The 18,121-nt window shown below is 38.8% G+C and overlaps 3 protein-coding genes across 4 annotated transcripts in view; all 3 read left to right on the top strand.

Moving 5' to 3' along the window:
* LOC143913579 (uncharacterized) overlaps window positions 1-18,121 on the top strand; it is a 346,453-nt gene that overhangs the window by 247,492 nt on the left and 80,840 nt on the right. Inside the window, exon 2 of the mRNA XM_077433459.1 lies at window positions 16,914-17,904. Coding sequence (XP_077289585.1) covers window positions 17,311-17,646 — 336 coding nt within the window. The 5' untranslated portion in view covers window positions 16,914-17,310 and the 3' untranslated portion in view covers window positions 17,647-17,904. The remainder of the gene's footprint in view (window positions 1-16,913; window positions 17,905-18,121) is intronic.
* Window positions 1-18,121, top strand: part of LOC143913483 (uncharacterized) — a 115,223-nt gene that overhangs the window by 44,982 nt on the left and 52,120 nt on the right. The window lies entirely within an intron of this gene.
* LOC143913567 (uncharacterized) overlaps window positions 1-18,121 on the top strand; it is a 781,442-nt gene that overhangs the window by 712,132 nt on the left and 51,189 nt on the right. The window lies entirely within an intron of this gene.

Here is an 18,121-nt window from a genome sequence, read left to right as displayed (position 1 = left end):
GCAAATCGAAACTATCGAAATCTATTGCGACGGAGAATACATTTCTCACGCTCAACCATTGACGTCATCTCAAGTCGAAGAACACCTGCATCCATTAAGCTAAATCGAGTGGAACGACGCCAAACATTCGAGCATATTCCACCCCAACAAACCAAGCAGAACGACACCAAGTCGGAGAACACCTGCATCCATTAAACTAAATCGAGTGGAACGACGCCAAACATTCGAGCATATTCCACCCCAACAAACCAAGCAGAACGACACGAAGAACACCTGCAACCATTAAACTAAATCGAGTGGAACGACGCCAAACATTCGAGAAACGTCCACCCTAAGCAACAAATCACATTCCTCGTATAACTCGCACACGTAAACACCACCTGCGACAAGTCACGTGGATCCCCAAAAACAATATAAAAGGAGGTCCACCCCAAACAACTTCAGTCGACCCACAGCAACAAGAGTGAACATAGCCGAATGCCGAGCCAGCAACATACTGCCATATCCAGAGACATCTGAACATAGCCGAATGCCGAGCCAGCAACACACTGCCATATCCAGAGACCTTCTGAACATAGCCGAATGCCGAGCCAGCAACACACTGCCATATCCAGAGACATCTGAACATAGCCGGATCCAGAGCAACGACACATTGCAGATCCAGCGGCCATCACGACACCAAGTCAACAGCCAATAGCCGCTTCGAGAAAACTTCCTCAAATATTCTAATACACTTGTACAATATTTAGGCAAACAATAAAACAACTTAAAATAAGCACAACAGTGTTTCGTTAGGCTGGGATACGGTCAACACTTCCTACCCCGCCCACACAAGCAATATCCATTTGAAGCCCATCAACATCAAACAAAGACCAGATACTTGGATGGCTACAAAGAAATAATGCATTGAGCCTTGTGGAATCCTTCACAGCAATTGGTTGTTTTGGGAGACATTTCAACAGCAGTTTCGTGCCGATTCCGAATACTGGTTGGAAATTATGGATGTCTTCCAGCTGGACCTGGAGGAAAAGTAGGCCAGGAGATGATCGAATCCGCCCAGACTGGGTACGTGAACGTGGTGTGCTCTACGTCGTCCTCTTCAGCTTCGCAGTGGTGGCATTTCTTTTCGGCTTCCTTCCATCGATGTATAATACACTAGATCCGCCCTCACGTCTTATACTGGTCTCCCTTTTGGCGCATGCAAAATACATGGCGCATGCACAGTTTCTCTTAGTAGGTAGGTAGGTACCGCTGCGTCGTAGGGAAAAAAAACCATTTTTTTCCCCAACTTCCCCGCTAGTTAAACCCCCCGCACCCCTCAGTTAGTGAAGACAAGATCACCGACCAAAATTACACGTCAGGGCCCATCTATGTGTATTATACATCAATGCTTCCTTCCCGATTTTGTGGATATACTTGCCGAAACAGCAGTGGCACATCAACACTGTAGAGGCTGGTATTCCCATGTCTCTTCTCGATCCAATCGCTAACGGACGGGACGATTCTGTAGAACGATATCTTTTCTCGTCCTGTCGATCTGCATGGAATCCGTCCAGATCGCAGGCTCCGTCCCCAGTGTACTCCGGAATCCGGTCGCTGAAGTAGTTCTGCACCATCCTCAGCAGGAAATTATTAATCAGCTTTGCCCATCGTCCATCGCCCATCGTTCGTTTCTAGCTGACGCTGCCAGTCTGCCGCCACGGCGCAAGCTTCGTCGATCTCGAATGAGATGTAGTGATCATCTGTATGGTCGCATCACCCCTCATCATCTCATAACCTTGCCAGGGTTACATCGTCAGCCAACACCACGTATTTGGGTGTACACCACCGAGTTCTACCTTATATCTGCGTCTCTGTTCGTCTGAGTTTTGACCTTGGGTTCTCATTGGCTACGTCCACACTACCGATATCTACACCCGATATTCTCGAATTTTCCATATCCAGTTCCCATATTGCAACTTGTGGTTGCTATTTAGGAACTGGTTATGGAAAAAAAATCGCAAATATCGGGTGTAGATATCGGTAATGTGGACGTAGCCATTAGCCGGCTTTACACAGTCGTTCTATCGCGCGTTCTCAGGAGCGTACAGGATTGCGTGCGGGTAAGCCTGTGCGCGCAATCGTGCGCGATACTGTTTTCGCAGTTGTGAACACTAACGCTCTTTCGCGCGCGATTACTCCTACCACTTTTTGTTAAAACGGAAAGAGCGAACGTGTAAAGGCTAATCGTGCGTGATAGACCGCGCGAAACTGGCGCGTGTTGGAGTGTGTGCGAAACGCACAGTTTTACTGAAGAAACGCAGTTTTATAGTAATGTTGCGGTGAAACATGGATAGAAGAAATATCATGGCCCAAGTCATGATGTTCGTTGGTGTTGATTTAATCAAAAAGATGAAGAAACGATCCATTAAATGAAAATTTTAATAAAATAAAATGAAAAATAAATCAAATACGAATAATTGCCATCACTGATACAGTGTATATTCCAGAATCTAAAATCCATTGTATATCATATCTAAAAATAAATTTAATTCAGCACAATTATTATTGTATTATCAGGTGCTATTGTTGCAAATTATCAAGTGATAGATATCAAAAATAAAGCTTTTCTCTTAAGCTTTGAAATTTTTTGGTAAACCAACCGAACCAATTTTTTGACAACAAAATCTCGATTAGCATTAGAAAATCCTTTTTCTTTAACGAAGTCAACTATTTTTTTATAAGCTTCCTCTTTCAAATTTTTGTTTTTATATTCCTCGGACTTAATTTTCCAGTGGCACGGAAAAGACTGGTACATTAAAAGTAATTCCACAATCAATTATTTACTCCACGTGCGTAAGTCCGCCATCTTGTAACAAAAGCGCGCCCGAAAGAATTTTCTGTGTAAAGACAACGTCAAGTCACACGATTGCGCGCAGGACTGCTGAGTTTATCGCGCGGTTTATCCCTTCCCGGTCCAAGATCTTTACACGCGCACTCTTTCGCGCACGATTAGCTGTTTCACGCGCGATAGAACGACTGTGTAAAGGGGGCTATTCTATGTATATGGACGCGCATGAATGCGTAAATGTGCATGCGCGAATGGAGTATGAATACGTCCATATAATGTACCAAAGAATACTATCCGCACTTGCATGACACCAACAGGATATGGGTCGTGCTGGATAGGTATGAACAGACCTTAATTCTTTACTCCACGTGCGTAAGTCCGCCATCTTGTAACAAAAGCGTGCCCGAAAGAATTTTTTTGTGTAAGGACAACGTCGACCACGCGATTGCGCGCAGTACTGTTGAGCTCATCGCACGGTATATCCCTTTCCCTTCCAAGATCTTTACACGCGCAATCTTTCGCACACGATTAGCTGTTTCACACGCGATAGAACGACTGTGTAAAGCCGGCTATTGTATTGCCCTCTCAGATTGCACTTCACCAGGCTAGATCTTAGGTCTTTGTAAATGGGAAAGGTTATGATTGACTCCGCGAGTCCCGATTTAATTAATGGATATACAGATGTCGTTCCTTACGTTTGATTTCAGCTGTGCAAGGATTTCTTTTTTGAGTAATTTCTCCTCGCACTGTTCACCTTTTATCATAGCCGATTCTTGCAGAGTTACGGCCAATATGCGCACGACACGACAACTGTCAAAGTGACATTTGAAACCCGCTTTTCCCATACAGCTATGGGCTACTCCCACCTCATCTAGATGCAACTGATGGTACCGTTGCAGATGCTGGTGCAGCACCAGCCCAGTCCTGAAACCTCCTTACGCCTAATAACGGTGCTGAGGAGAGAGAAAGAGAGAGTGGAGACTACTCAGATACGTCAGCTCTCAATGGCTGTCTTCTCGCCACTCCACCATACAAAACCTGGGTTGTCATGTCTGAAAGATACCCAACCGACCCTTATGTGGCGTTAAATACTGCATTTTGGTTCACGGTGTAGGCTTTTCCGTCATTTACATATTCTACAATGCAAGTCGGACATTGCTTTTAAACTAGGGCTGTCATAATTGGTCGAGAAGACGATCGGGACACGTTTGTTAAAAGGTGCAAAACTCACGATTTCAGCATCAATAACCAAATCTGAAATTCCGTTTACATACTATTAACTCGTGAGTTACTAAGACTAAACATTTACAGTGACATTTGAGATTTAAGCCGCGACTGTCCCAGTCTACCGGGGCGTATAGCAGTCCTAGTCTAAACCCATCTCAGTTCCCCAAACGAAAAACTTACCCTTACCATTTTTATCTAAATATATAGCTTTTTAAAGATCAATCAAGTGTTTGTAATGTAATAGAACTAAGACTTACATGCGAGCTATTCGCCAACTAAAGAGTTTATTTGATATTCGATCATTTCCATGGTAGGGGCACAAACAATGAATAACTTGAAAAGCTTTTCTTATAGTTCATATATTTTATATGGTAAGTAATTACAAAACAATTACAATAATAAAAAAAAACAATATGTTACAGATTATTACAGAATAAATATAAAAACTGATACAAAAAAGGTAAAATTTGATCAATGTAGGAGCGTTAGAGTTGACAGACTGATCTTATCTGTATGTATGTACTTGCTGTCAATTCCATCAAAGCAGTTTGGAAAGTAACATATTCCTATTTCCGGAACCAGATAAGAATTTGCATCATTATGTAGACATCTTCAGTTGCCATAAATCTAAAAAAATACAAATTTTATTTGTAGACGGCAATTATAAGGTAAGATGGAAAAATTCACCAATGAGTATTGAACATTATGTATAGCAGCTCCAAATAGTCTTGAGCAATGTAGAGCAATGCTACGTTGAGCCCTACATTTGCCAGCCCACAAAACATTTGAAAAAAGAACTGCAAAAAACTTTAATTTTAATTAAATCCTAATCAAAACTTGAATCATATAATAGTTTAAATGCCTATACAGTTTTTGTTGATTAGAAGGAATGATGAAAACAACACGTCAGCGCCAAAAGGTGGCTTCATAGAAGCCATAAATAAAGGAACAGATGTGTCCCATGGCTTTAACTTTATTGGGGAGAACAGAAATGTTCATATCCCCATGACAATAGTAGTAAAATAGTAAAAATTCATAGGAATTGAGATTCAATTCTTTTGGGATTAGAAATAGCCCAGTTGTAGGACAATGAATAAAAAAACTCAGTCGACTAAGGACCCAGGGCATCATCCAAAAGAAAGCAAGCCCACAAAAAAAGAGTCAAAAAAGCGCAAGGATGTCAAATGGATAGTGTAACGCTGCGTTCTCCCGAGTGTCCCTTCAGTTGGTAGCGGCAGTAATCTTTAGGTTGGCACCAGTTACTTTACCGCGCCAACAATACACCCCTCTCGAGAAGTATCGAGACGCGCTCTCTCTACAGCCAGCCGCCATCCGGGAAGGACCTACCTCCAGCATCTCCGCCGAGCGTCTTCAGAGACGCCCAGAGATCGCCATCTTGTGTCGACACGAGGCAGTACGGAGTTTGTCTCCTGCCTCCCCCCCTCCCGCTGCTGTGACCCGACCAGCGGTGCTTCAACGAGAAGGCGACCGCAGTGCCAGCTTCCGGAGCCAGGAAGCTGTTATCAACGCAGACGACTTGCAGTCAGGAACCTCCCCGACTATATACTTATTTATATAACTATCCCAAGGTTAGTCCACGTTTCTACATAACTCGACTCTTGGAAGAATAACGACGTATAACGCCCTCTGCATAAAGACGCGCGTAAATCCGTTCATTACAATAGTAATTACAGCCAAAATGTTGCAAAAAGCAAAAAGTGTTGCATACAAAGAATCTGAAATCTAAACAATTGTGTTGTGTCCAATTTTGTATTAATAATTTAATTTAATTTTGTATTATTTTAAATTGATTTATTAGTGAAAAACTGTCATTTCAAACTGTCACCAATGTAACGAGCAAGACCAAAATGTATTGGTGTATACATATTGTATGTAATTTCTCATTGTTAGCAATGAAAAATGCAGGAGTCAGTAGCAAAGATGTCACCAGTGGCAAGTTTAAGAGACTTCACAACACAGAATCTATCGTAGTGTTTTTTGTGGCATCTATTGTAGTTGTATGGTAGTTAGTGTTGCGTGCTGCGTAAACAGCAAGCAGAAGAAATCACTCCTACCAGCTATGAAAGAGAATTTTCACCCAAACCCAAACACTGAAGAACTTGGAATATTGGATTACCTTCGAAGTAACAAAATATAAAAATAAAAAACTTTTCTAATGTTCTAAACTCTCTTCGGCACAACATATTTTCAATATTACACATATTAAATATGCTCGTTGATAGAAAAAATATGTCTAAAACATATTTTTTCTATCATAAGAACTATCGAGCCTTGGTATTAAAATTGCACAGTGAATTTTGGTAAAAGCAAAGTCATTGGTGCATCTTAAATTAAGGTATAAGATAAACAAGGAGTGTACTCAGAAAATGGGTTCACTATTTTAAGCCTTTTGCTATGGTACTTAAAACTCCGTTGATGAGAAGAGCTCACAATCTGCCATACGGCAATGATATTGTATTTGTGTATACGGTACGGCATCTTTTGACACACCAAGACACTACACGTCGGTGTTGATGCCGTTTCTTTGACTATTCTTATCACCGAGGGCCAGACAGATGAAGAATGCACTTCAAGAATTGTATTCAAGCGTTTAAAGGAGACCTCGGCGGATTAGACTCACCGTATTACTTCATGACTGATGATAATAATGCTGCGTTTGCATATAAGTAGCGTTTTTTCAAAGCTATTTCTATGAATAATCCCTTCAACGTCATCAGCAAATATGGAAGTGGCTTTGGTATACAAAACACAGCTTTGCAAGAGGACAAATCAACTAACTGTAAGAATTTTCAAAGATATCATTTTATAATGTGGAAGCTTGTCAATTATATACATATGCACTAAAATGGAAAGCATATTGAAAAAGAAAAGATTGTCAAAATTGACATTGCATATTGAAACAATGCACGAGGCTGATTTGTCCGACAGAAACTGTACACGTGAAAGAAGGTTTTTAGGTAATATTTATAAACATTAGCCAGATGTTTACTCAGTGTATTTAAATAAATCACAATGGGGAGGTTAGAGGAGGTATAAATGATGGGGATGCATTAGCTCACGTTATCTTTGGGGCGGAAATGATTCCGATAAAGAATATATATACATATATTCCATACTGATGAATTTGTTCGAGACAGATTTAGAAACACACGAACTGAACATACTTTAAACGGTTATTTCCACTCGAAGTAACCCAGTTCCATCTGGCGAGAGAGACGTGGAAGTTGGTCCCATTGGAGTACCTCGTCTTTCTAGCAAAATGAAAAATGATAACTATATTCTGGTGCATCACATGCTCTATAGTAAAACCCAAGTTTACAAATACCACTTGCAGTTTTTTGTGTTCATACATATAACAGGTCATTATGAAACCAGTATGGACGTAATGCATACAACTGTGGGGGTGCAAGTAAGACATCCAATATTCAAAAAACTTCCTACAAGGGGATAAAACCAATTTTCTAAGAATCATCACCAATACAGATCCACAAGGACCTGATAATGCAAACAGAAAGAGAGGTGATCCGGGAACGTGCCAGGAGACACGAAGTGAGACCATACAGATCCTAGATACAACTCACCAATTATGGCGCTTAACAAGGAAAAAGCCTCATGAGTTGGCGGTCTAATGTGAAAATGATTTGGCTAATTTAAAATCTTGGGGGGATGAATTGAATCCGTAGTGCGTGTTCATGTCTAGAAGAACAGAAATATCATTTGGCACCAGATGAAATAATTTGTAAAAACAAGTGTTTTTACTTTGAGACTTCTCAAAACTTGTTTACATAAATGCCATAAACTTTTTTTTATGTGCACCATTCTAATTAACATAAATGCCATTTGGAAAATTTAAGACATTGAGAAAGGTCCTAAAGGTCCTAGGTGGATACTAATCCTTAAACATCAGCAACGATTCAAATACCGGAGCCGTGTAGACTTCTATCAGAACGAGAAAGCAAGCCCCATATAGTATAGTAAAGAATCAGTGCAATCCCTGTGGAAACACAACTAGCCCATGTCGAGAAACCAGTAGTACATACTCGCAGGTCTATCACAGTAAAAATGTGTCAAGAATAATTATAATACTTACTTAACGGTGTTGTAATACAAGAAACAAAAGCTATTTGTATTGCTCTGGACACTATAATATGGAATATAAGAAATCTCACATAGTATAGATGCTTATAGCGGTAGTAATCTAGATGAAGAAAAACAAATAAAAGACCTCATGTCAATATTATCACGATAAGAATAAAAACATATGCAGAAGACATAAAAACGATAAAAACTGATATTTGCGACCTCAAAGCAACATGTGAATTTAACAGTTCAAAGATTATTGAGGCTGAAAATAGGATAAATGCAATAGAGGATAAAGTGAAAGACATTGAGTCACTTCAGAATCTTGTTGATGTACTACAAAATAAAATCGCAAGCAATGAACAGAGATTAAGGCTCAACAATGTGGAAATAAAAGGAATCCCTTGTAAAAATAATGAAAACGTCTTCAATATTTTTGACTCGATCTCCAAAACTGTAAATTGTAATATTCCAAAATCACAAATTAATTATATCACAAGAGTAACCACCCACACTTCGGATAAACTACTTGAGTGAGCTTCATCAACAGATATATTAAAGAAAACTTTGTTGCGACTACCCGAAAACACAAGAATCTTACGGTTAACGATATAGGTGTTGGTGTTGATAATACCAAAATCTACATAAAAGATCAATTAACCATTGCCAATAAACAACTTTTAACCAAAACAAAATCCTATGCTAAGTAAGTAATTCAAACATAGTTTTATGTTTGAATTACTTTGAATAATTAATTTGCTAAGTAAGTAATTCAAACATACCTATGCTAAGTAAGTAATGTAAGTAATTTAAACATACTTTTAAGAAAAAACTCCACTTCGAAGATACTGCACATAAAGACTTTGGACGATTTAAAAAAGATTCTATAAATATTTTTTCAATGAATAAGCAATTAATTCTAATTTTTTCTTTATATTTTTCTTACCTTCTCTTTTTTGTGATAATTATATTTACCGATTCTGTTATTCTCTTCTCTATATTTTATATCTACATTTTTTACTTTATTTTTTACTATATTCTCCACTATATTTTTTGCTATATTTCTCACTGCTCTCTTTACCATATTTTTTACTATATTTTCACTTTTATTAATAACTATTATTTTAATATAAATATTATTATCGGAGTCTAATAAAAATATCGGAGTATAATATAAATATTATTATTAATTACCGTAGTCGTGTAAGTAACGAAATTCACCAACATTAAAAACCATTTAAAAATCAAATACCAATGACAAAAGAAAAATTGTATTCTATTCCCAAGGCAAGTAAGTTAAAAACAGATGTTGAATCAGAAAAGATAATTCATGATTAAGAAAAAATACCCGATCTGTGGCATTAGAAACAATGGAGAACTCTAAGTGAGTGAAAATAATCTAACCGTCAATAAAAGACAGTAATACTACTGTTTCTAAAAATTTTGTGGAAGAAAGTCCTATTAGAAATAGAGCTTTATCTGAGTTATCTTTAATCATAACAATAAGCGTTATAGCATAATCGTTATAATTAATAATGTTATAAATCATCCAGATAATGTAAAAAACTAAACAGACGAACCCGACACGCCTATAGCGCAGATTATTTCAACACTGTGGCGTCAAAATTAGTACACAAGTCCCTCATCTACGCAATACGACTGCCTGTAAGGAACAATCCAAAAACTTCAATGAGTTCCAGCGACATTAAGTATACCTAGCAACTACCCAACGCTCAAAATAATATAACACCAATCGGCAAAACAAATAGGGTCACCGGTGAACCTACCAAGCTCGCGTTTATTAAGTTATCGCCTTATAAAAACAACTTCGATTACTTGTAGCTGATTGACTAAGATGAACTCCAGGGTGTAGGAATACAATACAGCTTGTACGAGCTTTCAGCAAAGCCAAAGCAATCATCTATTCGCTCCAGATAAACAAACCTTGAGTTCAAGGGAACAACCGAAATAGCATAAATCCTATTACCCCATAAAACACAAGGCACGCGACCACACAAAGGATACCCTTGAGCCTGGAAAAATCTTCGAGAACGAGATGACATCACCTCACCCATATTCAGACCACCGATAAAGGCGATTCGATTCGCTCCAGATGAATACCCATCAAGCAACCTTAAGGCACAGCCACACAAAGGATACCCTTGAGCCCGGAAGAATCCCCGAGAACAAGATGACATCACCGTGCCCATATATAAACCAGTACAGCAGCCACAGACGGCAGTTCAGTCAGGCTTTCCCCTGAAGCAGGCAACTAGCCCACTTCCCCGTGAATTTTCTGTACTGACAATAAACGTGTGTACTGAAGAAAATAAATTTCCTCTGTTATCTACAACGAGTTTCCATAGGCCGGGTTACGGTCACAACATAACCTCCTGTCCTATAAGGGCAAAAAGGTATAAAAATAAATAAGTGACGGAGCACCAATTCTTTTGTCATAAATAAAATGAATGTAAAACGGTTAGAAAATACGGTCTCAAACGCTTTAAAGCATTTAATTCTCTACTCTATTGTAGAGAATATATAACAACCGTGCAGATAAAAAGATTCAATTTTTCAAAGGGCGGTGATGTATGTATATATTTTGAAGCACTGTGCGAAGACTAAACAACCATCTAACTAGCTAACACTTTTCTTTTAAATCATCATGCATTATTAGTGAAGTTTACATAATTATAATTATAATGAGGCACTCGTTTCTGTCAAAAAAGTTAAGATTAACATTGCAGGGCACCGAGATGGACCACTAGAGCTCTCACCTGAAACACCGGGCCCGGGAGATTACAGCCAACCTGTCCTCGGTATAAAAGCAACTATGAAAGAGAGTCGTGATTCTCATCTCCTGAAGATCTTCAGCACACCCCGGCGGCTGCATTCGGCGGCTGATCAACGGCCCGTTGGCGAAGAACCAGATTAGATTAAGCAGTCACCAACGTCCGCGGCCTTAAAGTTGCACGGGGGTGCACATATTAGATTACATTTCCAAGCTTTCAATCTTCAACATTTTGATCAAATAACGAGAAGTAGTATCGAGTGAATCGACTTACATATGTATATAGTATAAGAACAAAATGAGCATTTTAAGATGTTGTCTTTTCTTCGGATCAAACCGTTTCGCATTTGCCTGCATACACAAATGTCGAATGGTTCTTTCTGTGCTCCAAAATGTATGCACTATAATAATATGTATTTCATACATTAATATATTATATGAATTTTCCATGTAATTTAGCCTGGAAGTCAAGCTTAGACATCAAGCTGTAAGCTTTAGCTACTCACTTATTTAGTTTTAAACCACTAACTATTGTGCGAAAAATCACAATAAAAGCATCGATATTATAATGGAGTCGCCTTAATATGTAATTACCAAAAATTGTCTCAAAAATATATTTCACCACCGAAAAGTTCGTTAATAAAAAATTTGTTTGTAGATTTATTAGCATTAGAATCAGAAGAACGATAAAAATACAACTATTGGAAAATTTAATCAGGTTATGTTATGATTTCATCGAGAAATTGAAAATTTCCGAAAATATAAGACATTGAAGATGCTTTGAAAATTTCTAAAAATAAAAGCATCGATATTATAATGGAGTCCCCTTAGTATTTAATTACCAAAAATTGTCTCTCAAAAAATATATGTCACCACCGAAAAGTTCGTTAGTAAAAAAATTGTTTGTAGATTTAATAGCATTCGAATCATATTTTGACGTTCATTCTGAGTTATTTAACCCGGATCGGCAAACGGAGAGCCTTGACCAGAAGTTAAAGGTAACAAAAAGGCGAATATGGTCAATTTGAGATTAACCACTGAATGGTCTAATTTTTGACGCGAATTGTGACAAATTGTGTAGATTTTGGCAGTGAGTCGCATAAAGAAATTCTTCCAAGACAATCATGGCATTCTGCAAATAGAAGCAGGCTATATCCTGCTTGAAGATCTGAAGATATAGACTCCTACTGATGTAGAAACCTACTGAAAAAACGTATTCATCCTAAACAAGTGGTGGTACCCCAAATTGAATTAAGAGATTAAGTTTTATCGGTTTGAATATTTTAATGGAATGAAGAATCCATTTACATCACCATTGGTTTACTCGGCAGTGCCAAGTGTCTTTAAGAGTCAGTTCTTAGAGGAAGTTTAAACAAATTCTTGCAGTTACAAACTCAATGCGAGGTGGCGAAGTAAAAGGCCATTTTTGATGTGACTTTATTTATGTCACCAAGAGGTTTAGCTATTGAAAAAATAACGTGAACAATATAAAAACATTACATTAAATGCTTAAAGATTCAAAATTCAATGACTGGCCATCTTTGAGATGTGCAATAATGTCATTATTGAACACCGAGAAGTTCGACATCGAATCGGTTGGAAAGAACGACACTCATCTCGCTAAAGTTGAAATATGAGAGATATTTGCCTATGTGGAGGAAAAGTTCTCCACGTCATTCTAAGACAAAGAAGCGAAGCTATTTATTGTATTAATAGATTAAATTACCGATATACCTCATAGTGAAATTTATTTCGAACCGATACAGAAGAATTTAAATTTAATTGGAAGTTCACAGGAGAAATAATATGATAATAAATGCCATTCACAAAAAATTCTGCATTTGAATATTTTGGCAAATTTAATTTAAGCGCAGCCTTTTAATGGGGGCGAAGTGAAAGGGTGCTACTTTCATTAGACCCAGAGCCTTATTATATAAAATCAAAAAGTAGACTCGAAGTTAGTATTTGAAAGAAACACAATTAATACGATTGGAAAAGTATATTTAATCAATTTTCCACTTTCACTTTCCTTGGTGAAATGGTCACACACTTTCTGTTGTGTTGAAGGTGTAGCGAAGTTTGAAATTAAATATATATATCTGTATATATATAAATATATTAAATTGTGAAAGACGGTAAAATTTTGATTAATTTCAGCGTCAGCGTTATAGAAATGGGTCAGGCGTATCATAGTTGCAAGGTGATACCTAATGACAAATTAATTCTTATCCCATAATTTTTCATTAGGTGTCAATCAGGTATGGATGATTTAACACATTTGTACACGGGATTGTCAGATTTTTGCCGATTAATCCTCCCCTGCCATTGTGTGGCTGGTCTTTATAAGATCAAATTACTTTATTTCAACATGAAGTATAATATGAGTGAGTAAAGCGTCTATTTTCATTGTAGAATATGAACAAGAAGACAAAACCGAAACGGAATCATCGACGGAAGCGAAGATGAACAAGATGCAGAGAACAGCCTACACGATGAAGACGATATTCAATTGGAATAGAAGTTTTTTCAGGTGAGTACCAAAGTGGAAAAGCTAGATACACAACCTTACCTGACACCAAAATTATAATGGATATGATAAAATTGCTTCCATCACCAGTTTTTCCCGCCAAATTTACGACCGCCATCTTGGAAGAAGCTCTCCATTCCAGTGGCCATTTGCAATGCGATCGTGAACATAACCTCAACAATAAATGATTTAAAATATATGTAGCGCTATCCGACTGGCGTCCTTCGAATAAAAATCTGCAAAAATAAAACAATTAAGTTCATTTTAAATCTTGTTAAGAGAAGTAAATTTGAAAATTTTGCACAGGAATTGAAAATATTTACAGAATATTTTAATGAGACTTTCTCAACTTGGTGACCTTCAACATAGTTTTATTCAGCGATCCATTAAATATGGATACTGGCTCGGTAGGTCCTAAATTCTTCAGGCCGACTCAATCATTGCTTTTAGCAGAGCATCTGGAATAGAACTGTTCATATGTTTGGATTAAAAAATATCCATTATATTAGATATTTCGATGTAATTGCATTTGGGACAGGGGTATCATTTGGGGGAGGGGCTGGGGTGGGCAGCCTCCCCTTATATTTGAACGGGACTATCCGCATTGTTTAGTGTATTGTTACGTATACTAAAAAGAGCCGCCGGTTAGTTGCAATCGGATTAGGCCGGGTAACATCCCAGAGACCGTGTTACCGTTATAATTGGTTTCAAGGATTATCTCTAGACTATGTGCTGTCGGCTAAACAATGATTGCACTTAGCGGCGATAGCGATACTCGGTTGCGTTCCGGTAGAGTTCTCAGAATCCACAACGGTAGCGTGGGACATCTAGGACGTGACCATAACAATAGGCAAGTAAATTAGACGTTGAAGATGTCCTGAGAGACCTATCCCTTATAAGGCGATACTTAGGCGATATCAAGACATTCTGGACTGAGCACTGCCAGTGTGTGTATCTCCTTAATCATCAATAAATGCTGTGAAACGACTTTGGCCTTTTACTTGGATCCTCCACCCACCCCTACGCATCAGTATTATTATGAATTTGAATTAAAATACTATTTGCTAGTAATAGGATGCCAATAGGCAGAATAAAAATAAATCGACATCGACAAAGTTATTAATTTATTTGCGTCAATAAAATCTAGACGCGTTATCCATTATTGTAATGTGTTATAATATATAATAGGTATTGTAAATAAAATGATATTATAAATAATAATAACATTATAGTTTTCGACATTTATTTAATGCTAATTTTATATTTTTTAGTTTAAGAAAAAGTTCAATGTATTTTCAGGAGATTAGTTTGTACTTTATAAATATGCGTTTATGCCCAAATCTCTTAATAGACTTTTTAATATTATTTCACTATAAATTTTATTGATAAAAATATAAATAAAAATATGATTTTTTTAATATAATACACCCCCCCCCCCATAGAAAGTCATTTCTTACTGGTCAAAAATGTTGCCCCCCCCCCTCCCTGGGAAAAGCTGGAATGATGCCACTGATTTGGGAACTTGTAATTGTTCCCATTAAATATTTCGGATTTGTCTAGGTGACAATAAATTGACTTAGATTATCTACCGACGTAAAGTGTATGAAAACGAAAATTTAGTTGTGGCCTAAAAGCTGGAGAGCGCTTTTTTAAGGGGAGTCAGTCAAAAAGTTTGAAAATAAGAATGAATAAAAAAAGAGAAGGTGTTCGCGACCGAAACAAAGTTCTTAGGTACCTGTTAGGTACGTCATACAAATGTTCGACGATTACACACAAGTATTGTACAATACATACAATAAAAATGGAGGTGAAAAAGCACCCAGTAAATGATAGTTACCTGCACAGGCAGCCATGATGAGGAGGAATACACACTCCACCAAACCTGCTGAAAGCCCAAAGGCTTATGAAGACTCCCACCACCACCACTCCTAAATATACTTTCAAATTCGCCGCGCACGGCAGCCAACTGTTCCGGTCTGTAAACACTAAATTTTAGCCAAACTATTATTTTAAGTCGTCTTTTATATCAACAAATCGACACAATTCCGATATAAAACATCTGTTTTAGTTAGATACTGAATTTTAATCGATTTTCTATGCTGTGGGAATCCAGTGTTTCCACTGTTTAGTGGAAAAACAGGATGTCACCATGTCAAATGAAATGTCACCATGTCGTTATAAATGTTGTGACAATTTCACTTTTGAATTTAGTCAAAAGTACGAATCAAAACTAGTGATCTCATCATCGATCCTGTACAAACATACATAACTCAAGGGCAACGTCCCCTTTGACCATTCCAGAAGAAAGAGTTCATCGCTCGATCGTAAAACGAACGAAACCCAACAGTGATGTCATCAGGCAACCGCAACACATGTCCTGAAAGAAATTTACACGTGGCACGCGTTTACACGTGGCACACGATTGCATTCTCAAATGAACGACGTCCTGGCGCTGACCCCATAGCTATAAAGCACGCGCCCCGAAAACAGGTCAACACGTGTCTTGGAAACGAAGACAAAGCATCTGCACACGGCACGCTTCAAGCCAGAACGTATATAAAGCGACGCACCAGCTCCCAACACCAGAGTGAACCTCTGGAGTTCAACCAGCTCACTTCTCCGAACCTCAACCTCTTCGTACATACAATAACCTTTGTAACAATTGAACAAAAATAAACGATCCTCTTACAAACACAACTGGTGTTTTCTTAGACCGGGACACAGTCAACACACCTGTCCCGCGTACTAAATTGGTGACCACCGACTACTAAAACAATATAAACGATATTACAGTAGCGGTCAAAAAAAAGTGTCCACCTTAAAAATGCATATTTTAAAAATTAATTTGCTCTAAATAATATCTATCGATATACTACCTTTATACAAATCTCGATTTGTATAAAGGTCTAACCGCACTATGCGTCTGCGACACGAACGGCAGCGTGCGGCCAAATATTGTTTGTATGAAATTGTATGAGATATAACGCACTACGCGTCACGCGACAGAGTTGCCTTTGTATCAACTTTGCCTTAGCAGTCGACGGCCGTATAGTGCGGTCAGACCTTAAGACTGAATGTACTTTTCCTATGATATCCCGTAAAAAAGAAACTTGTGGTTTTTCCCTTATTTAGAAAAGGTAACGTAAAAGTCCACAATTGCTAAAAGGTATTATATGATGTTTTCCAGGAATCGACTCACCATATTGTGTACGCAGGTAAATCGAAAAAAAATTGACATTTTTACATATAAAGTGATAGCATCATATTTGGATCACCCATTAGTCATTTTAGTATATTCACTTACATTTACAATTAGCATCAATTTGGCGAGTAATATTTACTAAGCTTTTTGTATAAAAATATAATCACAAAAAAATCTATATTTTTTGAATAATGTAAAAAAAACAGTAAATAACATTATATAAAATTTTAAATAGAGTGTATGGAGGATGAACGAATGAGACGACTGGCATGTTAATGCACGTGTTTATTATATGACAGCTGAAGACAGAGTGAGTAGCGGCTCTCCGAACCCAGCCGGGTTGGTCCCCACTCGCAGGAAGGCAACCAAACTCGACCATGTCGTATAAGCGAGCCGCCACATCACTCCCCCCCCAGCATCAGCGATACCAAAATTACAAAGAAACAAATTTTACAAAAGAAAAAAATTATTGTTACACAAAGAGAAAAAAAAATTATTGAGTGGGGAGAAAAAAAATGTTGACGTGGGTCATCCGCTGTGTACATAGGTGTACCGCCCTGAATGGTCGGTAGATTCGAGGGCGGTGACGTCGCGAGCAGGACGGTGGCTGGTCCGATGGTCGCGCCGATGCGATGCTGCGGCGGCGCCGCTCTTCCGAGGCTGATGTCGGTTGGTGGGGCGGCGGGGGCGGCAGGGGCATCGATGTAGTTGATGATACTCCGAGCTGGACTGTGAGTCGTTGTGGCTCGTGGAGGTGTTGTAGCGCTACCGCCCGTCTCGGCGTGACGACGCTCGTGGGGACGGACGGGGCCTTGATGATGATGATGATGATGGTGATGATGATGGTGCTGAGGTGGTGTGTGATGAATCTTGTGGTGCTGGATGACCGTTCTATGTGTAGTGGATCGCGCATGACTCCACATCCAGCTGTCAAGATCGTCGTCTCATTCGCTCCCCCATTTTTTTAAAGCACCTGTCATCGACGTTGTGGCTGGACTCCAGTCGATAGGTAGGTAGGTAGGTAGGTAGGTAGCCGTGTCTGCTCGTTTATTGTCACCCGCGGGCCGCGGCGTGCTGTGTTGATGGCGATGGGGGCGCGGCGGGTAGCTGGTAGCAGGTAGCCTGGCTCGGCGAGGCAGGGATGAGCGGCATGTTGAAATTGATCGAGGCTGCGTGACTCGATGTCGGGGGTCACCAGTATGGAGGATGAACGAATGAGACGACTGGCATGTTAATGCACGTGTTTATTATATGACAGCTGAAGACAGAGTGAGTAGCGGCTCTCCGAACCCAGCCGGGTTGGTCCCCACTCGCAGGAAGGCAACCAAACTCGACCATGTCGTATAAGCGAGCCGCCACAAGTGTATACGGACCTTTAGGCGAAAAAATGGAATGCTTTTCGCGTTACTACAGCAAGTACGTATTTTTTTTGTACCTTTCTGT

Source organism: Arctopsyche grandis, chromosome 6 (genome assembly GCF_051622035.1).
Source record: "Arctopsyche grandis isolate Sample6627 chromosome 6, ASM5162203v2, whole genome shotgun sequence".
Taxonomy (NCBI): Eukaryota; Metazoa; Arthropoda; class Insecta; order Trichoptera; family Hydropsychidae; genus Arctopsyche; species Arctopsyche grandis.
This window is presented reverse-complemented; position numbering and strand designations above follow the sequence as displayed.